General features: G+C 38.3%; 1 protein-coding gene across 1 annotated transcript in view; it reads left to right on the forward strand.

Annotated features, from left to right (window-relative positions):
- RELN (reelin) overlaps positions 1-15,757 on the forward strand; it is a 532,400-nt gene that overhangs the window by 247,340 nt on the left and 269,303 nt on the right. Inside the window, exons 5-6 of the mRNA XM_042915885.1 lie at positions 2,665-2,697; positions 5,695-5,773. Coding sequence (XP_042771819.1) covers positions 2,665-2,697; positions 5,695-5,773 — 112 coding nt within the window. The remainder of the gene's footprint in view (positions 1-2,664; positions 2,698-5,694; positions 5,774-15,757) is intronic.

Here is a 15,757-nt window from a genome sequence, read left to right on the forward strand (position 1 = left end):
ATACGTGTATGAATATTTTTCAAGGAAATTTGTACATTTCTTTCCATCAAGTTTAATGCGTACATGTTTCTCTTTCTGAGGAAATAACGTTTAGTTATCTCAGTGGATTTTGTTAAAAATATTGAATTGATTTTTCCTAACTAGTGATTTAAAACATGATTTAAATTTGTTGAATTAAATTAAATTTAGGTGGTATTTATTGGGTGTTTAAACTACCCAGACTGTTATACTAAAGGACTTTCTGACAATGTTATGAGTATATTTTGGCATGTTTTCAAAGGTTTGGATCTTCAATTATTCATTTTCCAAAATATCATAAAATATATTACAATTAAGAAGTATCTTTCAGTTTAATTCAGCATTTATTGGGAACTGATTAGCAGTTTAGGCTGGTGTGTTGGGTGGCCATATTTTCTGCCTTTGAGGAACTTATTTCCTCTTGGGAGAAAAGATATATACTTAATACGAAGAATAGTTCTGCATGCTGTAAAAATAAGGGCTGGACTATATGATTAAGACCAATAGTTTTTAAATTTGGCTTTTTATGAGAATCACCAGGAAAGGTTTTCAAAAATACAGATTCTAGAGACAGTCTTTGAGACATTAGTCTGCTGTCTTCCTGGTGTTGGCCTCACTGAAATAAATTCCTCTCTTGTTCCATCACTAAAAACAAAAACAAAAACACAACAAAAGCAAATTCTAAGCCTCCATTCCCAAAGATTCTGATTCCCTGAGTCTTTTCTAATTGGCCTCCCCTGATGATTATGTTGTGGGTGGTTCAGTATAAGATGCCATGTGCCAAAGTCATGTAGAAAAGGTAGATACCAATTTGGATAGACTCCTTAGATTAAGGTAGAGTAAAGCATTTTATAACTTAATCTTTTTATTGGGTCCAGGCCTCATTTAAAATCAAGTAGGTCCTGATGTCTCTGCAGATATTTTGTTATACATATTTAAACAGTAAGTATTTTTACTTGATACTTGCCCTAAATTTTACATTTGATTTAATTAACTTATTTCCCAGTTTTCTTTGAAGTTAAATACTATATAGATATCAGTATTATTTTCCTCCTCTTCTTCACAATTTATTCTGTGAACGCAGAGAGCCCCTTTTGTAAAATAGCTGATATAGTCATGTTCAACAATTATGATATCTTAAGAAATGAAGCAAACAACAACAAAAAAATTTCTTTGGTCCTTGATCCTCGTTAGGTGCTACAAAATCTCATCTCTTGTCTTTGCAGTGGACTTTCTTGAAAGAACAGTCTGCACAGTAGTTACAAGTGTGGCCTCTGAAGCCAAATTTCCTGGGTTCATCTATAGACTCTGCTTAACAGTGCTGTGATAACAGTATGTTCTCAATAGATATCATCTTTATTAGGATTATTTTGGTCTTTCATTTAACCCTCTTTTCTCTTAAAACTCTCTCATTTCCTTATTCCCATAATGAAATGAACTCTTTCTCAGTCTCCTTTGCTAGCTCGTCTTCTACCAGTCCCTTAAATGCGTGTTTACCACTTCATTTCACTTCTTTTTCTATGTCCTGCATTCTCTCTGAATGACATGGTCATCTTCCATGACTCCACCACCTCCTGTGTAACAATGATTCCTTAATTGATATCCAGCGCCGATCTGTCTCCTAGCTGTTGTTCAGCCCCGTCCAGTAGAGGTATAATGCAAGCCACATGTATAATTTTCAGTATTCTAGTAGCCACACTTAAAAAAATAGATGAATTTTAATGACCTATTTTATTTAACATGGAATATTAATATTCCAATATTATGTCCCTTATTTGTGGAGTGCCCTTTCTTAAAATGCATATTTTGAACATCCATTCCTTTGCTTATAAATGTTCAGAAGATTGTCAAGCTCTCGTGGTAAAGTCCAAATTCCCCAGCATTCACTTCCATGATCTTGTCCTCCCTATTTTCCCAGCATCACCATTTTTACTCTCTCCTCTTAACACTTTCATCCAGTCATGCTGAAACTGTTGTGGTTCTTCCCCAAAGCCATTCTCTTTTGCTTCTCTATGCCTTTTCACTTTTACTCCAGAAAGAAGCAGCTCCCCCCTCCTCTACCACCACCTACGTTCCTTCTGCTCATCTTTCAAAACCTAGCAGAGAAATCATCTTCTCTGGAAAACCTCTCCCGACAACCCTTTTACTGTTCAGCCTGGAACCAGTATCCCTTCCTTGTCTGCCATAGCACTTACTGCACTATATTCTAGTTAGCAGATGGTAATGAGCTCTTTTGAAAGCAAGAGTGGCACTATTTTCTCTTTCCCTAACACCCATAATAGCCCCTGAGAGGTACTGGGTGCTCAGGAAGAGTTTTAGCATATCCATTAACTATCATGTCACATTTATATTATGTGTTTTGAGGGATACCTGAGGCTGATGTGTTTGAGGGATACACTCAACTATCCTGAATGTAAGGGGTTCTACTCTTCAGTTTAGGAGTTACTTTTAAATAGAATAACTACATAGAAAGTTGGATGTTTTACTTTAAGATGTTTACTGGCATTTTTTTTTCTTACTCTTCCAAAAAGGTTCTAGTCATTTAATTTCTTTAGTGTTACCTAAGTTTTATAATTGTATTTGATTATTACTGATTTTGTTTTTGTTGCTAATCAATCATCTTTCCCTTTTTCTCTCTTGGTCCAGCTCCAACAGAAGCCACGATGCACCCACATCTAGGTAAGTGCTTAAGACCCCAGTGTCACTAACCTTAGTACTTAGATAGGCTTGTTTCAATCCTCTCACTGTGTAGGCAGATGATATAGAGGTGAGGAAACTTCCTGCCCTCTCTGATTCACTGATCATTGACTGAAATCAGTCTCAGGTTCATATTATGCTCGAACACAGGACCTCACCAAGGAGGCAATCATGGTGCCCACTTGGGGCCAGTGGAAGGACTTTTAAACCTGTTAGTACATCCATCCTTGTGATTCTGTTGAGCCTGATCTTTTATTTTTTATTATTTTTTATTTTTTTAATATATGAAATTTATTGTCAAATTGGTTTCCATACAACACCCAGTGCTCATCCCAAAAGATGCCCTCTTCAATGCCCATCACCTACCCTCCCCTCCCTCCCACCCCCCATCAACCCTCAGTTTGTTCTCAGTTTTTAAGAGTCTCTTATGCTTTGGCTCTCTCCCCTTCTAACCTCTTTTTTTTTTTTTTCCTTCCCCTCCCCCGTAGGTTTCTGTTAAGTTTCTCAGGATCCATATAAGAATGAAAACATATGGTATCTCTCTTTCTCTGTATGAGCCTGATCTTTTGATCAAGGATTTTAATGCCAAATTTTCCCCAGAACTCCTACCCATCATAAATAGTAGAGCATAGGGTTGGTGGGCAAGGAGCTAGGAGTGTGGAGGCATGGAGGTCATTTCAGATTTGAGGTAACTGTTCAGACTAGTACTGGGTTGTAAAAAGAGAGTTTGGTCATTTCTTTCAAAATTGAAATGAAGTTGTTCAAATAACCATAAGCTTTGTTTAATGGCATCATATAAAGTTACTACCTCTCATTTTTCTCATGATCTTTCCATAGTGCCATGCAAGGCAAGGTTTGTAGTTGCTAAGAATAGTTTCTGGAACCACTTCCTGGGTTTATCTCACCTTCTCTGCTTGCTGGCCATGAATGTTGAGTAAGTTACTTAGCCTCTCTGTGCCTCAGTTTCCTCATCTGCAAAATAGAGGAAATAATAGTACCTACCTCCTTGGGTTGTTATGATTGAATGAATTTCTGTTTGTAAAGGTGTACAGTCAATGATATAATAGTGTTTGGAAAGAAGTAAACACATGAACAAATAACCATTGAGGCTTACCCATGCCTCTGTAAAACATTCTATAGAAAACAAATGGTCTTTTAAGAGTTCAATTTCTCATTTGTGTTAGTGAGGGTTTATTTTAAAAGCGATTTCCAACGCTACACTATTTAATAAGAATGAAAATAAATCATCCTGGCCGGCTCCAGCCTTTTCAGATGTCTCTCACGGTGGGACTTGCAGATGGGTCAGTTGTTTGTCTCTTGGGCTTTTCCTTTCAACCTACAAACCCAATTAATTTATTTTTCTCTTTGGAAAGTCTTCCTTGAGAAGCTCTACTTTTATGTAATGCTACAGCTTGGGGCTCCTCTTCTTTGGCAGACTAACTCAAACAAGTGCTTAGAAGCATGCCTTCTGGCAGCCAAGGCAGGCTGGTGACCCGCAGTGGCCCAGCCTCTTCTGGGCCAGGTTAGGTATTTGGGAGAGCTGCACCCTATAGGCATTTCAGGCACTGCATCTAATCGCTCAGAGGAATCATTAAATCACTCCCACACGCAGAATACATCACAGCTTTCTCCCTGTGTAAATCCATATTCTCCCTGTTGTCCTGCCTAAGGCTTCTGAGTTTGAGCAGCCGTTGCTCTTAATACATGCTGATTCACTGGTTTCCTGGACTTCGTTACGTGCTTAGCTGCTGGCATACCTGGAATAAAGAGAGCGAAGAGGGCCGTGGGTGGCAGTGTCACCAAAGAGAACTTGGAAGTACGCTTCCTGATATTTGGAAGTGATTTTAATTACCCACTGGATCGATGAATTATTTGTGTTATTCAAGTGAGCCAAAAAAATAAAATATCACCTTTGAAAAAAAGTAAAAAAAATTGGTTATTTTTTTGTTAATCAGATCCTGTGATTTTAATTTTTCCAAAAAGCATGTGTAAACTAGTTCAAACAGAATCATACAGGCCCAGAGAATTTATATGAGCCAAAAGAAACTTCCCAAGCAAACCAGGGGAATGGGATGAGAGGGTTTTTGACCATGAAATTCATTTTTTACAACTTGAGTAGAAAGAATTTTCATTTCTCCCACAGCCTTAAAAGCGAGCCGTGATTTTTTTTTTTACTTATCCACCTTCTATTTAGTGGAAAAATCACAAATTCTATGGCTTACGAAAATACTCTTTGCTCTTGGTATGCCCAAAGTTGTTTGAAAACTTAAAAATAGATATTTAATACAATCTCAAGTGTAATGATAATTTATTTTAAACTGTGGGTGGCTCCCTCATATGCCTCCTGACTTTTAACATGACTTTATTTAGGACTTTTACTTAACGTAGATAAATTCTCCTATGCAGCTCTGAGGGGGAAAAATGTTAACACTTTGCAACACATTGAATAAAATATGAGTGAATATGCAGAACTAGGGAAAACAAGGTAGGGGAAGAGGGATAGTAAGAAAGAGATGAAGAAATGGGTTAGTAAATACCAGCAACATTAGCTGACAATGAATAGCCAGAATGGTCCATCTGCTTCTATTAAAGTGAGTTAACACTGAACCTTTCTGGGCATATTGAGCTATGAGAGACAAGTCTTGTGTGACCTGTCTTCATAGGTTAGTACTGACCTTGGCCTTCCTGCCTTTTCTGCCTGGTAACAGTTTGGTAGGGTTTCTCTTTGGGGACTGTGGTTTCCAGACTTGTAGGTGCCTAACCATCGAGCCTTTACACTTGTCCCTTAGTAGTTTAGGGGCCAAATATGTAATCAACTGCTCATTTAAAATTCAGTTTTAATTTAAAATATTTTTATTCCAAAATAAGTAAATAAATAAAATATTGTTATTCCTCATAAAGGCAGTACATTGACCCTTTTGTGTAGCTAAGTCTATTGTTTAGTATAATTTTTTCCAAAATACTTTATTTTTCTTTTAGCTGAAGTACATAGTGACAGCGTTATCCTACGAGATGACTTTGACTCCTATCACCGACTAGAGTTGAATCCAAATATATGGTAAGTTACAGGAATATGTTTCACTTTGGTTTGTTTGTGTTATGCAAAAAAAAAAAATGATGCTGATTGCTCCCTTGGAGCAGTTCTATAACGTTAAATTACTCTTCGAGCACTAAGGGATGAATAAAAGTTGTGAGTTGTTCAACCAGGAAACTGGGCTTAATGTAGGCTGCATGTCTATTTCTCGACTTCTTTAAAAACTGAATCTACGTGGCATCTCAAAGCCATGCATATGTTTAGATTTTTTTTCAGGTGTACAAGTTCTTTATGTAGAAAACATTATGCTTTAGTGTGTCTAATAATTGCATTTATGCTGAGGAAAAGAAGAGAAATGGTTTATCTGAAATGAGAGGTGATTTGAGTCACACTTATAAATAACTTCTAAGTCATTGGACTGCCTCATTATTTACACCCTAGTCTCTCCTCTGAAGGCAGCTTAGGTTCAACTCCATGGGATTTTTGAGGGCAAAGAAATAATGAATCAAACCCATTCATTAAAAACTTGTTGAATAGAGGGGCACCAGTGGGCTCAGTCGGTTAAGCATCCGACTTCAGCTTAGGTCATGATCTCACGGTTTGTGGGTTTGAGCCCCGTGTTGGGCTCCGTGCTGACAGCATGGACCCTGGAGCCTGCTTCGGATTCTGTATCTCCCTCTCTCTCTGACCCTCCCCTGCTTGTGTTCTGTCTCTTTCTGTCTCTCAAATGTGAATAAATGTTAAAAAAAAATTTTTTTAAACCTGTCGAATACATCAACGGATGCATGAATTTGTTGTATTTTTGGTGACTGGGGAAATAGGTCTGTCGACCCAGACCTACCATCAATCTGTGTCATTTTAGAGAATATCTGAATGTGGATGTTCTGTGACATTAAATGTTTTTATATACACAACCAAAAGCTCAAGGTAAATTTGAAGCTCTAATGTAAGTAAACTTTCAAGTTGCGACCAAAATTCAAACAATGCTCAAGACTAGAAATAAATGAAAAACACTAATTCAAAAAGATATATGCACCATGTTTATTGCAGTATTATTTATAATAAACAAGATATAGAAGTAACTAAGTGTCTATTAATAGGTGAAGGGATAAGGAAGGTGTGTCTTTGGAATGTTGTGCAACCATAAAAAAGGATGAGATCTGGCCATTTGCAACAACCTGGTTGGAGCTAGAAGGTATTATGCTAAGGGAAATAAGTCAGATTGAGAAATAAAAGTACCATGTGATGTCACACATTTGTGGAATCTAAAAAATAAAACACATGAATAAACAAATCCTAAACAAATAAATATCAGAATCAGACCCTAAATACAGAGAACAAACTGATGGTTGCCAGAGGGAGGGGGGAATGAACAAAATGGGTAAAGGGGACTGGAGTATACAGACTTCCAGTTATGGAATGGGCATAAAAGGCACAGCATAGGGAATATTGTCAATGATCCTATAATAATAGCATGTGTGGTGACAGCTGGTAGTTATGCTTGTGGTGATTGGATCAGAACATATATAGAAGTTGCAACACTATGTTGTACACCTGAAATTAATGTAACATTGTATGCCAATTATATTCAAATTTAAAAATTAAAAACAGACTAGAACTCCATCCTCAGATGTCAGTATATGATATTCATTTCTGTTTTTCTTTATTTTCACTGTTCAATGAATATTAGGCAATAATCATTTTATTTATACAGTAAATTTAAAAGGGATATCGTCCTTCTCTCAAATAGCTTATAGTTTAGTAGAGGATATACAAAATGCATATTTTTAAAACCCTCCTAATCCAGGATAGAAATTCTTAATTCTAACAGAAGGGGTACAAATAACATGTATTGTAGTTCCAGAACAAGAAAGATGGCTCTGATGGGATTTTCTTAGAGAAAGTGGCCCTAGAACTGAGCATTGAAGATGTTATATAGATGGAGAGTGCTGGTGCTTAAATACTAGATGGAGGAACTTTTTGTGCCTTTTCTAGAAAGAAATATTGATCTAGATAGTATATAATAAAAATCGGAGTAGCCAGAATCATAAAGTCTCATAATTTATATGCCACCTAAGAAATAGTTTATCAATAAAATTTCACTTCCCTGGGAACATATCCTAAATACAAATTTCTTAAAGCAAATTGAAAATCTTTACTAAGAAAAGGCCAAAGAAACTCTCTAAGCACTGCTTGTGCCCAGGAAAAACTCTCTACTCCTCTTGACATTAGGGGTTTTTATATTCTATTAATATAGATGTTGTCAGATGATTTGTTTCTTTCAAGGGAAGTTTATTTCTGTCAAGCTAATTCATTGTCTTCAGTGAGTTTTCTTGATAGATACAAAATGTGACTTTTATGGGGTTCAAATTCTGTTGTTTTGAAATCAATAAAACATGATTGATTTTGCGTCACCCATTTTCATGACTGATCTGATATATGCTTTCTTGACCCAAGTTATGGATTTTGTGTCCCTTTCACTTAACTTGCAGTTTCTCCCACTTAAAAAAATTTTTTGTTAACTTTAAAAAGCCACGTACTTCTGTTTTCTATGAAATATATTTCAGAGTAATTTTACTTTATCTCTTATTGCCCACAGTCTCCTTCATGTAGCCTCTTTAAGGTTAAAAAAGCCCCAACTATGAACCTCTCATCATTTGAGAGAGGACTTTGTTCAGCAAAAGGTGGCAGAGGTTCTGAGGTCAGGCCAGTCCAGTTTGACTCTTGAGCTCATCACTGGCCAGCTGGGTGGGTACCTTGAGAAAAGCGAAAAGCTTCCTTTACGGCTAAGAGCCTGTTTCTTTGTCAGTAAAAAGTGAGACGAATACTGTTTTTACAACATTGTTTTAAAGTTTGATGAGCTGGAAAAGATCTAGCACCATGTCTAGTATTGTAGGTGCTCAGTACAAGTTAGTGCCTTCCCTTCTTCCCTTCTTCTCTCTTTCTTTCCCTACTCTTCTCTCTTTCCCTCCCTCTCTCTCTACCACCTCCCCTGCCCTCTTCCCCTACTTTCCTTCTTCTCTCTCCCTCTTTTTGTCCCTCCTTCCCTCCTTCCCTTTCTTCCTCCTGTGATATATTTGCACATTGTTCTCCTTGTCTCCTCTAAGCCCAGATATGACCCCAAGTCATTATTATTTTTAAAATCTTCAACCAATTGAAGGACTTCAACCAAGTCCTCATGTATTCCATTATTGCATTTGGATGAAAAAAAACACATCAGAGTAAATATTTCTGTATTATATAATATATGGAACATATATTAATGATAATATATTTTAGTGGAATCATAGGGAATGGGGAAAAAAGAGGATATTAGCTGTCTCAAAATCCTTAAAAATAGACATAAATTTGGGCGCCTGGGTGGCTCAGTCGGTTAAGTGTCCGACTTCGCTCAGGTCATGATCTCACGGTCCGTGAGTTCGAGCCCTGCATCGGGCTCTGTGCTGACAGCTCAGAGCCTGGAGCCTGCTTCAGATTCTGTGTCTCCCTCTCTGTCTGACCCTCCCCCATTCATGCTCTGTCTCTCTCTGTCTCAAAAATAAATAAACATTAAAAAAAATTAAAAAAAAAATAGACACAAATTCCCTAAAGGAAGAAACTAGCACTCAATAAAATTGGACATCCCAGTGAAATATGTCCAGTATAGTAACAATGCCCTACGTGCTTTTGGAACTTTATAAAGGCAGTTTTCACTGTCCTGAAATCTGTTTTCTCACAATATTGGCAATGTGAGTTTTGTTCTTTATGATCTTGTCTTTAATTCTCTCCACCCCACAGAATTAGGAATCCCTGGGCAACTCTGTGACAGTGTAGGAAGGAGAAAACCTTACTGCCAAGTCCGTAACTCTGTGTCTCTGCTGTACATCGCCACATACATACCGCAGGGTGTCCTCTGTGCTGTTTCTGGCCAAATTCCCATGACTACATACATCACCAAATAATTTGCCACTAGGGAAAAATGTACTGCTTGTGTAATTATGTTCTTCCATGGGGTTTGGAAATCATTGTATGCAGTATTCAATTTGTAATTTTTAAGGACAAGCTGAAGGAAAAGTTAAGAAACTAGTTATGTCTGTGTAATGATCGAGAGAGAGATCAGGTTCAAAACCAATCACTCACAACTCCTTTGCTTCCATTAACTTCATTTAATAAAATCCCAATTGTTTTCATTCTATTACCTGTAGTTTGTGATACTCACATTTATTATCTCATGTACAAATTACTGTACATAAAAGACAAGGAACATAAAACACTGTGACTATTGTTATGAATGAACATAACAGCCCAGTTACTCTTCCAAGTGTTGGAGAGCAGTTGTGATAGAACCAAGAAACTTTTTTTAAGAAATTTTTTTAACGTTTATTTATTTCTGAGACAGAGAGAGACAGAGCATGAATGGGGGAGGGTCAAAGAGAGGGAGACACAGAATCTGAAACAGGCTCCAGGCTGTGAGCTGTCAGCACAGAGCCCGACGCGGGGCTCGAACCCACGTACCATGAGATCATGACCTGAGCTGAAGTCGACCGCTTAACCAACTGAGCCACCCAGGTGCCCCCCAAGAAACTTTTTTAATATCAATTCAGTACTGAATGTCCTGCCTGTCTACTTAGTTTAAATACTAAGTTTCATTTCAAAATTAATAAAGGTACTTGGCAAAAAGTCCAAAAATATTAAAAAAATATTTAAAATTAAAAATAAACCTTCCTCCCACACTATAGCTGTATTCCCTTCCAACAGAAGCAGCAACTGTTAATGGTTTTTGCCAGTCCTTTCAGAAATTGTTTATGTTTACACAAGCATTGCAGTTATAAATTCTGGCCACAGACTGGGGTATCGGAGGAATAAAACTTTTTGTTGTTCTTTCATAACCCAACTTAATTTCTTTTTATTGTCCTCCTTCTCCCAGTGGCTAAAACTTAATTTCAGTCGCCTTTGGCTAGCCCTCTCCCATTTTTCTGATGTTGTGACTAAGTTTCAGAGGACTTAATTGGTGCAAAAGCAGGGATGGTCTGAGGATGTACCTCTGGTCTCCAAGTCATCTATTCCTGCAGGTACCCAGGGAGCCTTCCTGTCTCATCTAGTCTTTGGTGGCTGGTCCACACAGACAGTTTGCACTTGTCCCAGCCATTCCTTCAGGCCATGGTTCTGTTTTGAGCCCTGCATGAGGGTGTGGAGACTGCTCTGCTGCTTCTGGACCTGGGCTGTGGGCATGTCCTTGATGCTGTGCTCTGGTTTGCCATCATGCCCCTAGAGTCCTTCCACCTCCCTGCAATGCAGAGCAGAGAGTCCTTCTGCTCTTTCTTCCCCAAATATCTCTAGGGAAGCAGCCCTGTATTTCCTCTACTCTCTCAGTCACTTCTGAGTGCTTTGTTTGAATGAGAGCTGAGAAGTAAAGTTACAAATGAAGAGAAAAACAAAACCCCTTCACTGGAATATAGTGGTAGCTCAGGCTTATCGAGAGTGAGGCTTCTGTACTTCCACTTTGCCCTGATGTTGGACCACATGCAAGTATACCTCTGAACCACGACAGTAGCTTCATCAATTCAGATGTGCCATTGAACCCAAGGGGGTGAGAGCAACACCCATCTGTCAGCACTGCTGACAACTCTCCATTGTCATATCAAGTGTGTTCAAACGATTGTATTACTAGGATAAAAGAGACAGTAGTATCTTACTCACATAGAGGCAACCCTCCAACCCCTAAAAACAAGGAGGCGGGAAGAAAACCCGCATATAACTAAAGTTAGAAGAAATTAAAGACCTATAAATATGCTTTATTTCATTAACATTTCATTTAAGCATCTACTATTTGTACATCATCTTTCATAGTTCCTTTTTATAAATTAAACTATTTTAGTATGATGTAAATACTGCCAGTATTTCAAATGAATGGAGTACAGTCTTGATTTTTTTTTTATTAAGAAGAATCATAGCTAATAGCCCTAGACTGGGAGCATTCCAGGTACCTATCAGCAGGAGAATGGATAAACAATGATATAGGGGCCCTTGGGTAGCTCAGTCAGTTAAGCCTCCAACTTCAGCTCAGGTCATAATCTCACGTTTCATGGGTTTGAGCCCCGCATTGGGCTCTGTGCTGACAGCTCAGAGCCTGGAGCCTGCTTCTGATTCTGTGTCTCCCTCTCTCTCTGCCCCTCCCCTGCTCGCGCTCTGTCTCTCTCTCTCAAAAATAAGTAAAATGTTAAAACAAACAGTGATATATCCATACAATGGAAATTCAGCAATAAAAAGGAATTAATTGTTCATAGTGGAAACAACATGGATAAATCTCAAAAATATTATGTGGAAGGAAAGAAGCCAGACCCAAAATAGTTCTTACTATATGGTTCCACTTCTATGAAATCTAGAATAGGCAAATTACCTACAGTGCTAGAAATTAGATCAGTGATTGTTTCTGGGATAGGGGATTGACAGAAGGGTGGGAGGAGCTTTCTGGGGGTGACGAATATGTTATATGTATCTTGAGGGGCGTGGGTTACATAGATGTGTGCACTTGTCAAAACTTGAGGTCTGTATATTTCACTGTGTGTGAATTTACCTCAGTTAAAAAATTCAATAATAATAAAAGCAATGAGAAAAAATAAGAAACATGAGACATTACTGATTCATAGCTTGCAGTTATCAAGAGTTCAGAGAGAGAGAGTTAAAGGAACTAGAAAGTGAATGATTTGTGGAAAATGATTTAAGTTTCCTTAAGAAGTGTCTTTATCCTCCAAGCAATTACAAAGTCAAGCAGGAATCCTTGTTTTGCTTAACAGATTTTCCTTTTAATGCTTGTTTTGTGAAGATCACAGAAGGCATTTGGAGCTGTAATATCACCGGGCTCTGATGTTCTAGTGGGAAACTCGGGGCTGTTAGAAAACATGATGATAAATTGCAACTCAACGACAACAGATGTTTCCCCTCCAGCACAATAACAATAGCAGAGATGTCCTTTTCAGCAGAGATCAGGGAAGAACAGGAGTCAGTCCTCAAAAGATACATCTCAGATGAGTAAGTCGTCATGCCAACAGGGATATGAGACATCAGGAAGAAAGACAAACGAAGTTGTCTCAGATCCTTTGGTACGTGGAGACCTCTGTCCATTGGTTTATCATACAGAAAGCCCCTCAACTTAGAGCTAAGGATTGCTTGAATCAAGAAGAGACTAGAATATTTCCATTTTTATCTCTAAAAGATCATACTGAATGACCAGGGAAGCAGAGATCACAAACTCTGCTGCATCTGGTATTCTCTTGAAAGTACTAATTTAAAGGGGCGTCTGGATGGCTCATTTGGTTGGGTGTCTGACTCTTGATCTCGGCTCAGGTCATGATTTCATGGTTCATGAGATGGAGCCCCAAGTCGGGCTCTGTGCTGGCAGTGAGGATTCTCTCTCCCTCTCTTTCTGCCCGTACCCCTACTCATGCTTGCTTTTTCAAAATAAACATTAAAAGAAAAGAAAATACGAATTTATTGGAACAGTTATTCTGAAATAGAGCAAAAACATGGGTGATTTGGCCTATTAAAGTTCATTTTCTTTGAGAAAAATAATTATGTGAACAAGGAATGTAAAAAGACTGAGGTTTTAGGATGAGGGGTGTAAGTTATTCCAGCTGGAGCTCAGTGATTAAAACAGCCCGTAAGAGAAAAGAAGTCAAGCAAATAGAAAAACTACCTCACAGTTCATTGGTATCTTGATTCCCCCATAAATAACAAAAGCAGAGAGGCCTCCATTTAGTAGCCAACTGTGAGAATCACAATGTAAGCGGTTTCCAGGAAATCAGAAAAAAAAGTTAGACTGATGAATGGTGTCACCAGGAAGGAAACTGGATAAAAGCACATCCACTTTGCTCAGTGTCCAGCAGGCCCACAAGCAGTAAGGCTGGAAACCCGTGCTGGGTGAAGGGGAGAACTGACCACAGACACCAGGGGCTCTACAGCACTGCTGAAGGATTTCCAGGGGATGTTTTTGGTCATGATGATCACTTACAAGACACATGACCTCATAAACTTACCCAGTGTAACACAGAGCATAAACCTTACATTTCTTTTCAAGAGCCGGTGAGCAAGTGAGATCATGAATAGCTGAGAAAAGTCAGGCAAAATATATCTTTTCTCTGATGACATACCTTTGCCAGAATCTCTAATATATCCATGCATTTGTGAGTTATGAAGTTATAATTTGATTTTTTTAGGGTTTAATGGTCCAATATTCTGTCCTTCTGTGCATCTTTCTCTACTTTTTCTCTCATTTCCTCCCTCTTGACTTCTTCACCTCTTCCCACTATCTCTCTTTCTTCTCTTTTGTTAATAAATTTTTTCTCTTATTACAAAACTCTCCTGTAACCCTCTTCTCCTGCCTCCTCCCCCCACTCCTTCCTCTCCTTTTCTTACCATGATGTCATTGCTCTGGGGAAAAGCTTCATCTACAATAGAAAGGTTAACCAGGAGGTGTCCTACCAATAAAATAAGGTGTGAATCTTGAGGCTTATTATTTCCTTCTTTAATCTCTGCTTTAGATGACAGAAGTAAGAGCTCACTCAATGGAATTAAATGTCAAGTACATTTGAAACAAGGGAGAAAATATTTCCTCAAGCAGCGTGTAGTGGAATTCACCGTAGTAGGAGGTCAGAATATTTCGTGCAGTAGTAGGATATTAGAAGGGTTATTTTTAACCCAAATAATATTTGTCATTGTACCTGTTAACAAAGGAGAGATCAAAATTCAAAACTCCCTAGAGAAGTAAAAAGAGTTCTTTTACCTTCCTCAGTGAGAAGTAATGAGGATGAGCCATAAATGGGGTTTGTCATTTTCACATTTAGAGTATGTGTTAGCTTCTTAGAAAAAAAGGCATGACGTTGTTGAAGGTGATATTATTCTCAGTCTTATAGAGTGAAGTTTCTTGCTGTTTTTCTAAAAATATTCTACATTTGCAAAGAGAATAGGATTTTTTAAAGCTTAATCTTTTCACAAGAAAGTAGTTATGCCGTCTTCATTATAAAACATTGTCTCTCTCTTTTTAATGTTTATTTGTTGAGAGAGAGAGAGAGAGCAGGGGAGGGACAGAGAGAGGGAGAGAGAGAAAATCCCAAGCAGGCTCCATGCTCAGCACAGAGCCCAATGTGGGGCTCAGTCCCGTGATCATGATATCACGACCTGAGCTGAAATCAGGAGTCGGATGCTTAACTGACTGAACCACTCAGGCACCCCAGAGTCTCTTTATTATAAAATATGGTCAAAAGTTGAATGTTCTGGTTGTTGAGGTTTGAGTGGAAAGTACACGGACCTCTGGTGTCTCCAGAAGAAGTCAGCTGACTGTCCAGCTACCAAAGGGCCCCAGAGGCCCATTTACTTTGGTGGATTCGCCAGTCCCTGATCCGGCCTTGCCTTGCAAACTCACACATCAGATTTTGTCAGACATGCAGTGTGAGTGGTTCCTGGGGGAAGAGTCAGGTTATCCTTGGGTCAGGAAATTACAAGAGTTTTCTTTTCTTTTTCCATTTTAAAGTACTTTTTATAGTCAGTACAAATATTAAAATTATTTTAATATCTCCATTCATTATCTCCATTCAGAAACGCAGGTAAATACACAATTCTGGTTTATAGAATGCCAGATTGCTTCTTTGAGGCTGAGAGCCAGACACTGACTTTTTCAGGGACAGTAAATTATGGAGAGATAATCTGATGTCCTCAGTCTTGCGGACAAACGACATGTATCTCAAATGAGAATTTGATGATAACTGATTGTCAGTGAGTTTCCAGGTGATTACCTTGTTTCAGCAGAATGCGTTGACGAAAGGCTGAGTGATTTCACTCTGATATAAAAAGAAAAATGAGCCATGTAATTAGACTACTCTTGAGAAAATAATATTTCAATTATTTATTTATTGTTATGAGGATGATGTCACCACCAGCTATTCATAAATCTCCTGCTGTGCGAAGGAACCCAATTTTCTCATTAATCCTCCTCCTCTTTCCTGTGTCCTAAAAGTCCTGTGTGAGTCACTG

Source organism: Panthera leo, chromosome A2 (genome assembly GCF_018350215.1).
Source record: "Panthera leo isolate Ple1 chromosome A2, P.leo_Ple1_pat1.1, whole genome shotgun sequence".
In the NCBI taxonomy this organism is placed as follows: domain Eukaryota; kingdom Metazoa; phylum Chordata; class Mammalia; order Carnivora; family Felidae; genus Panthera; species Panthera leo.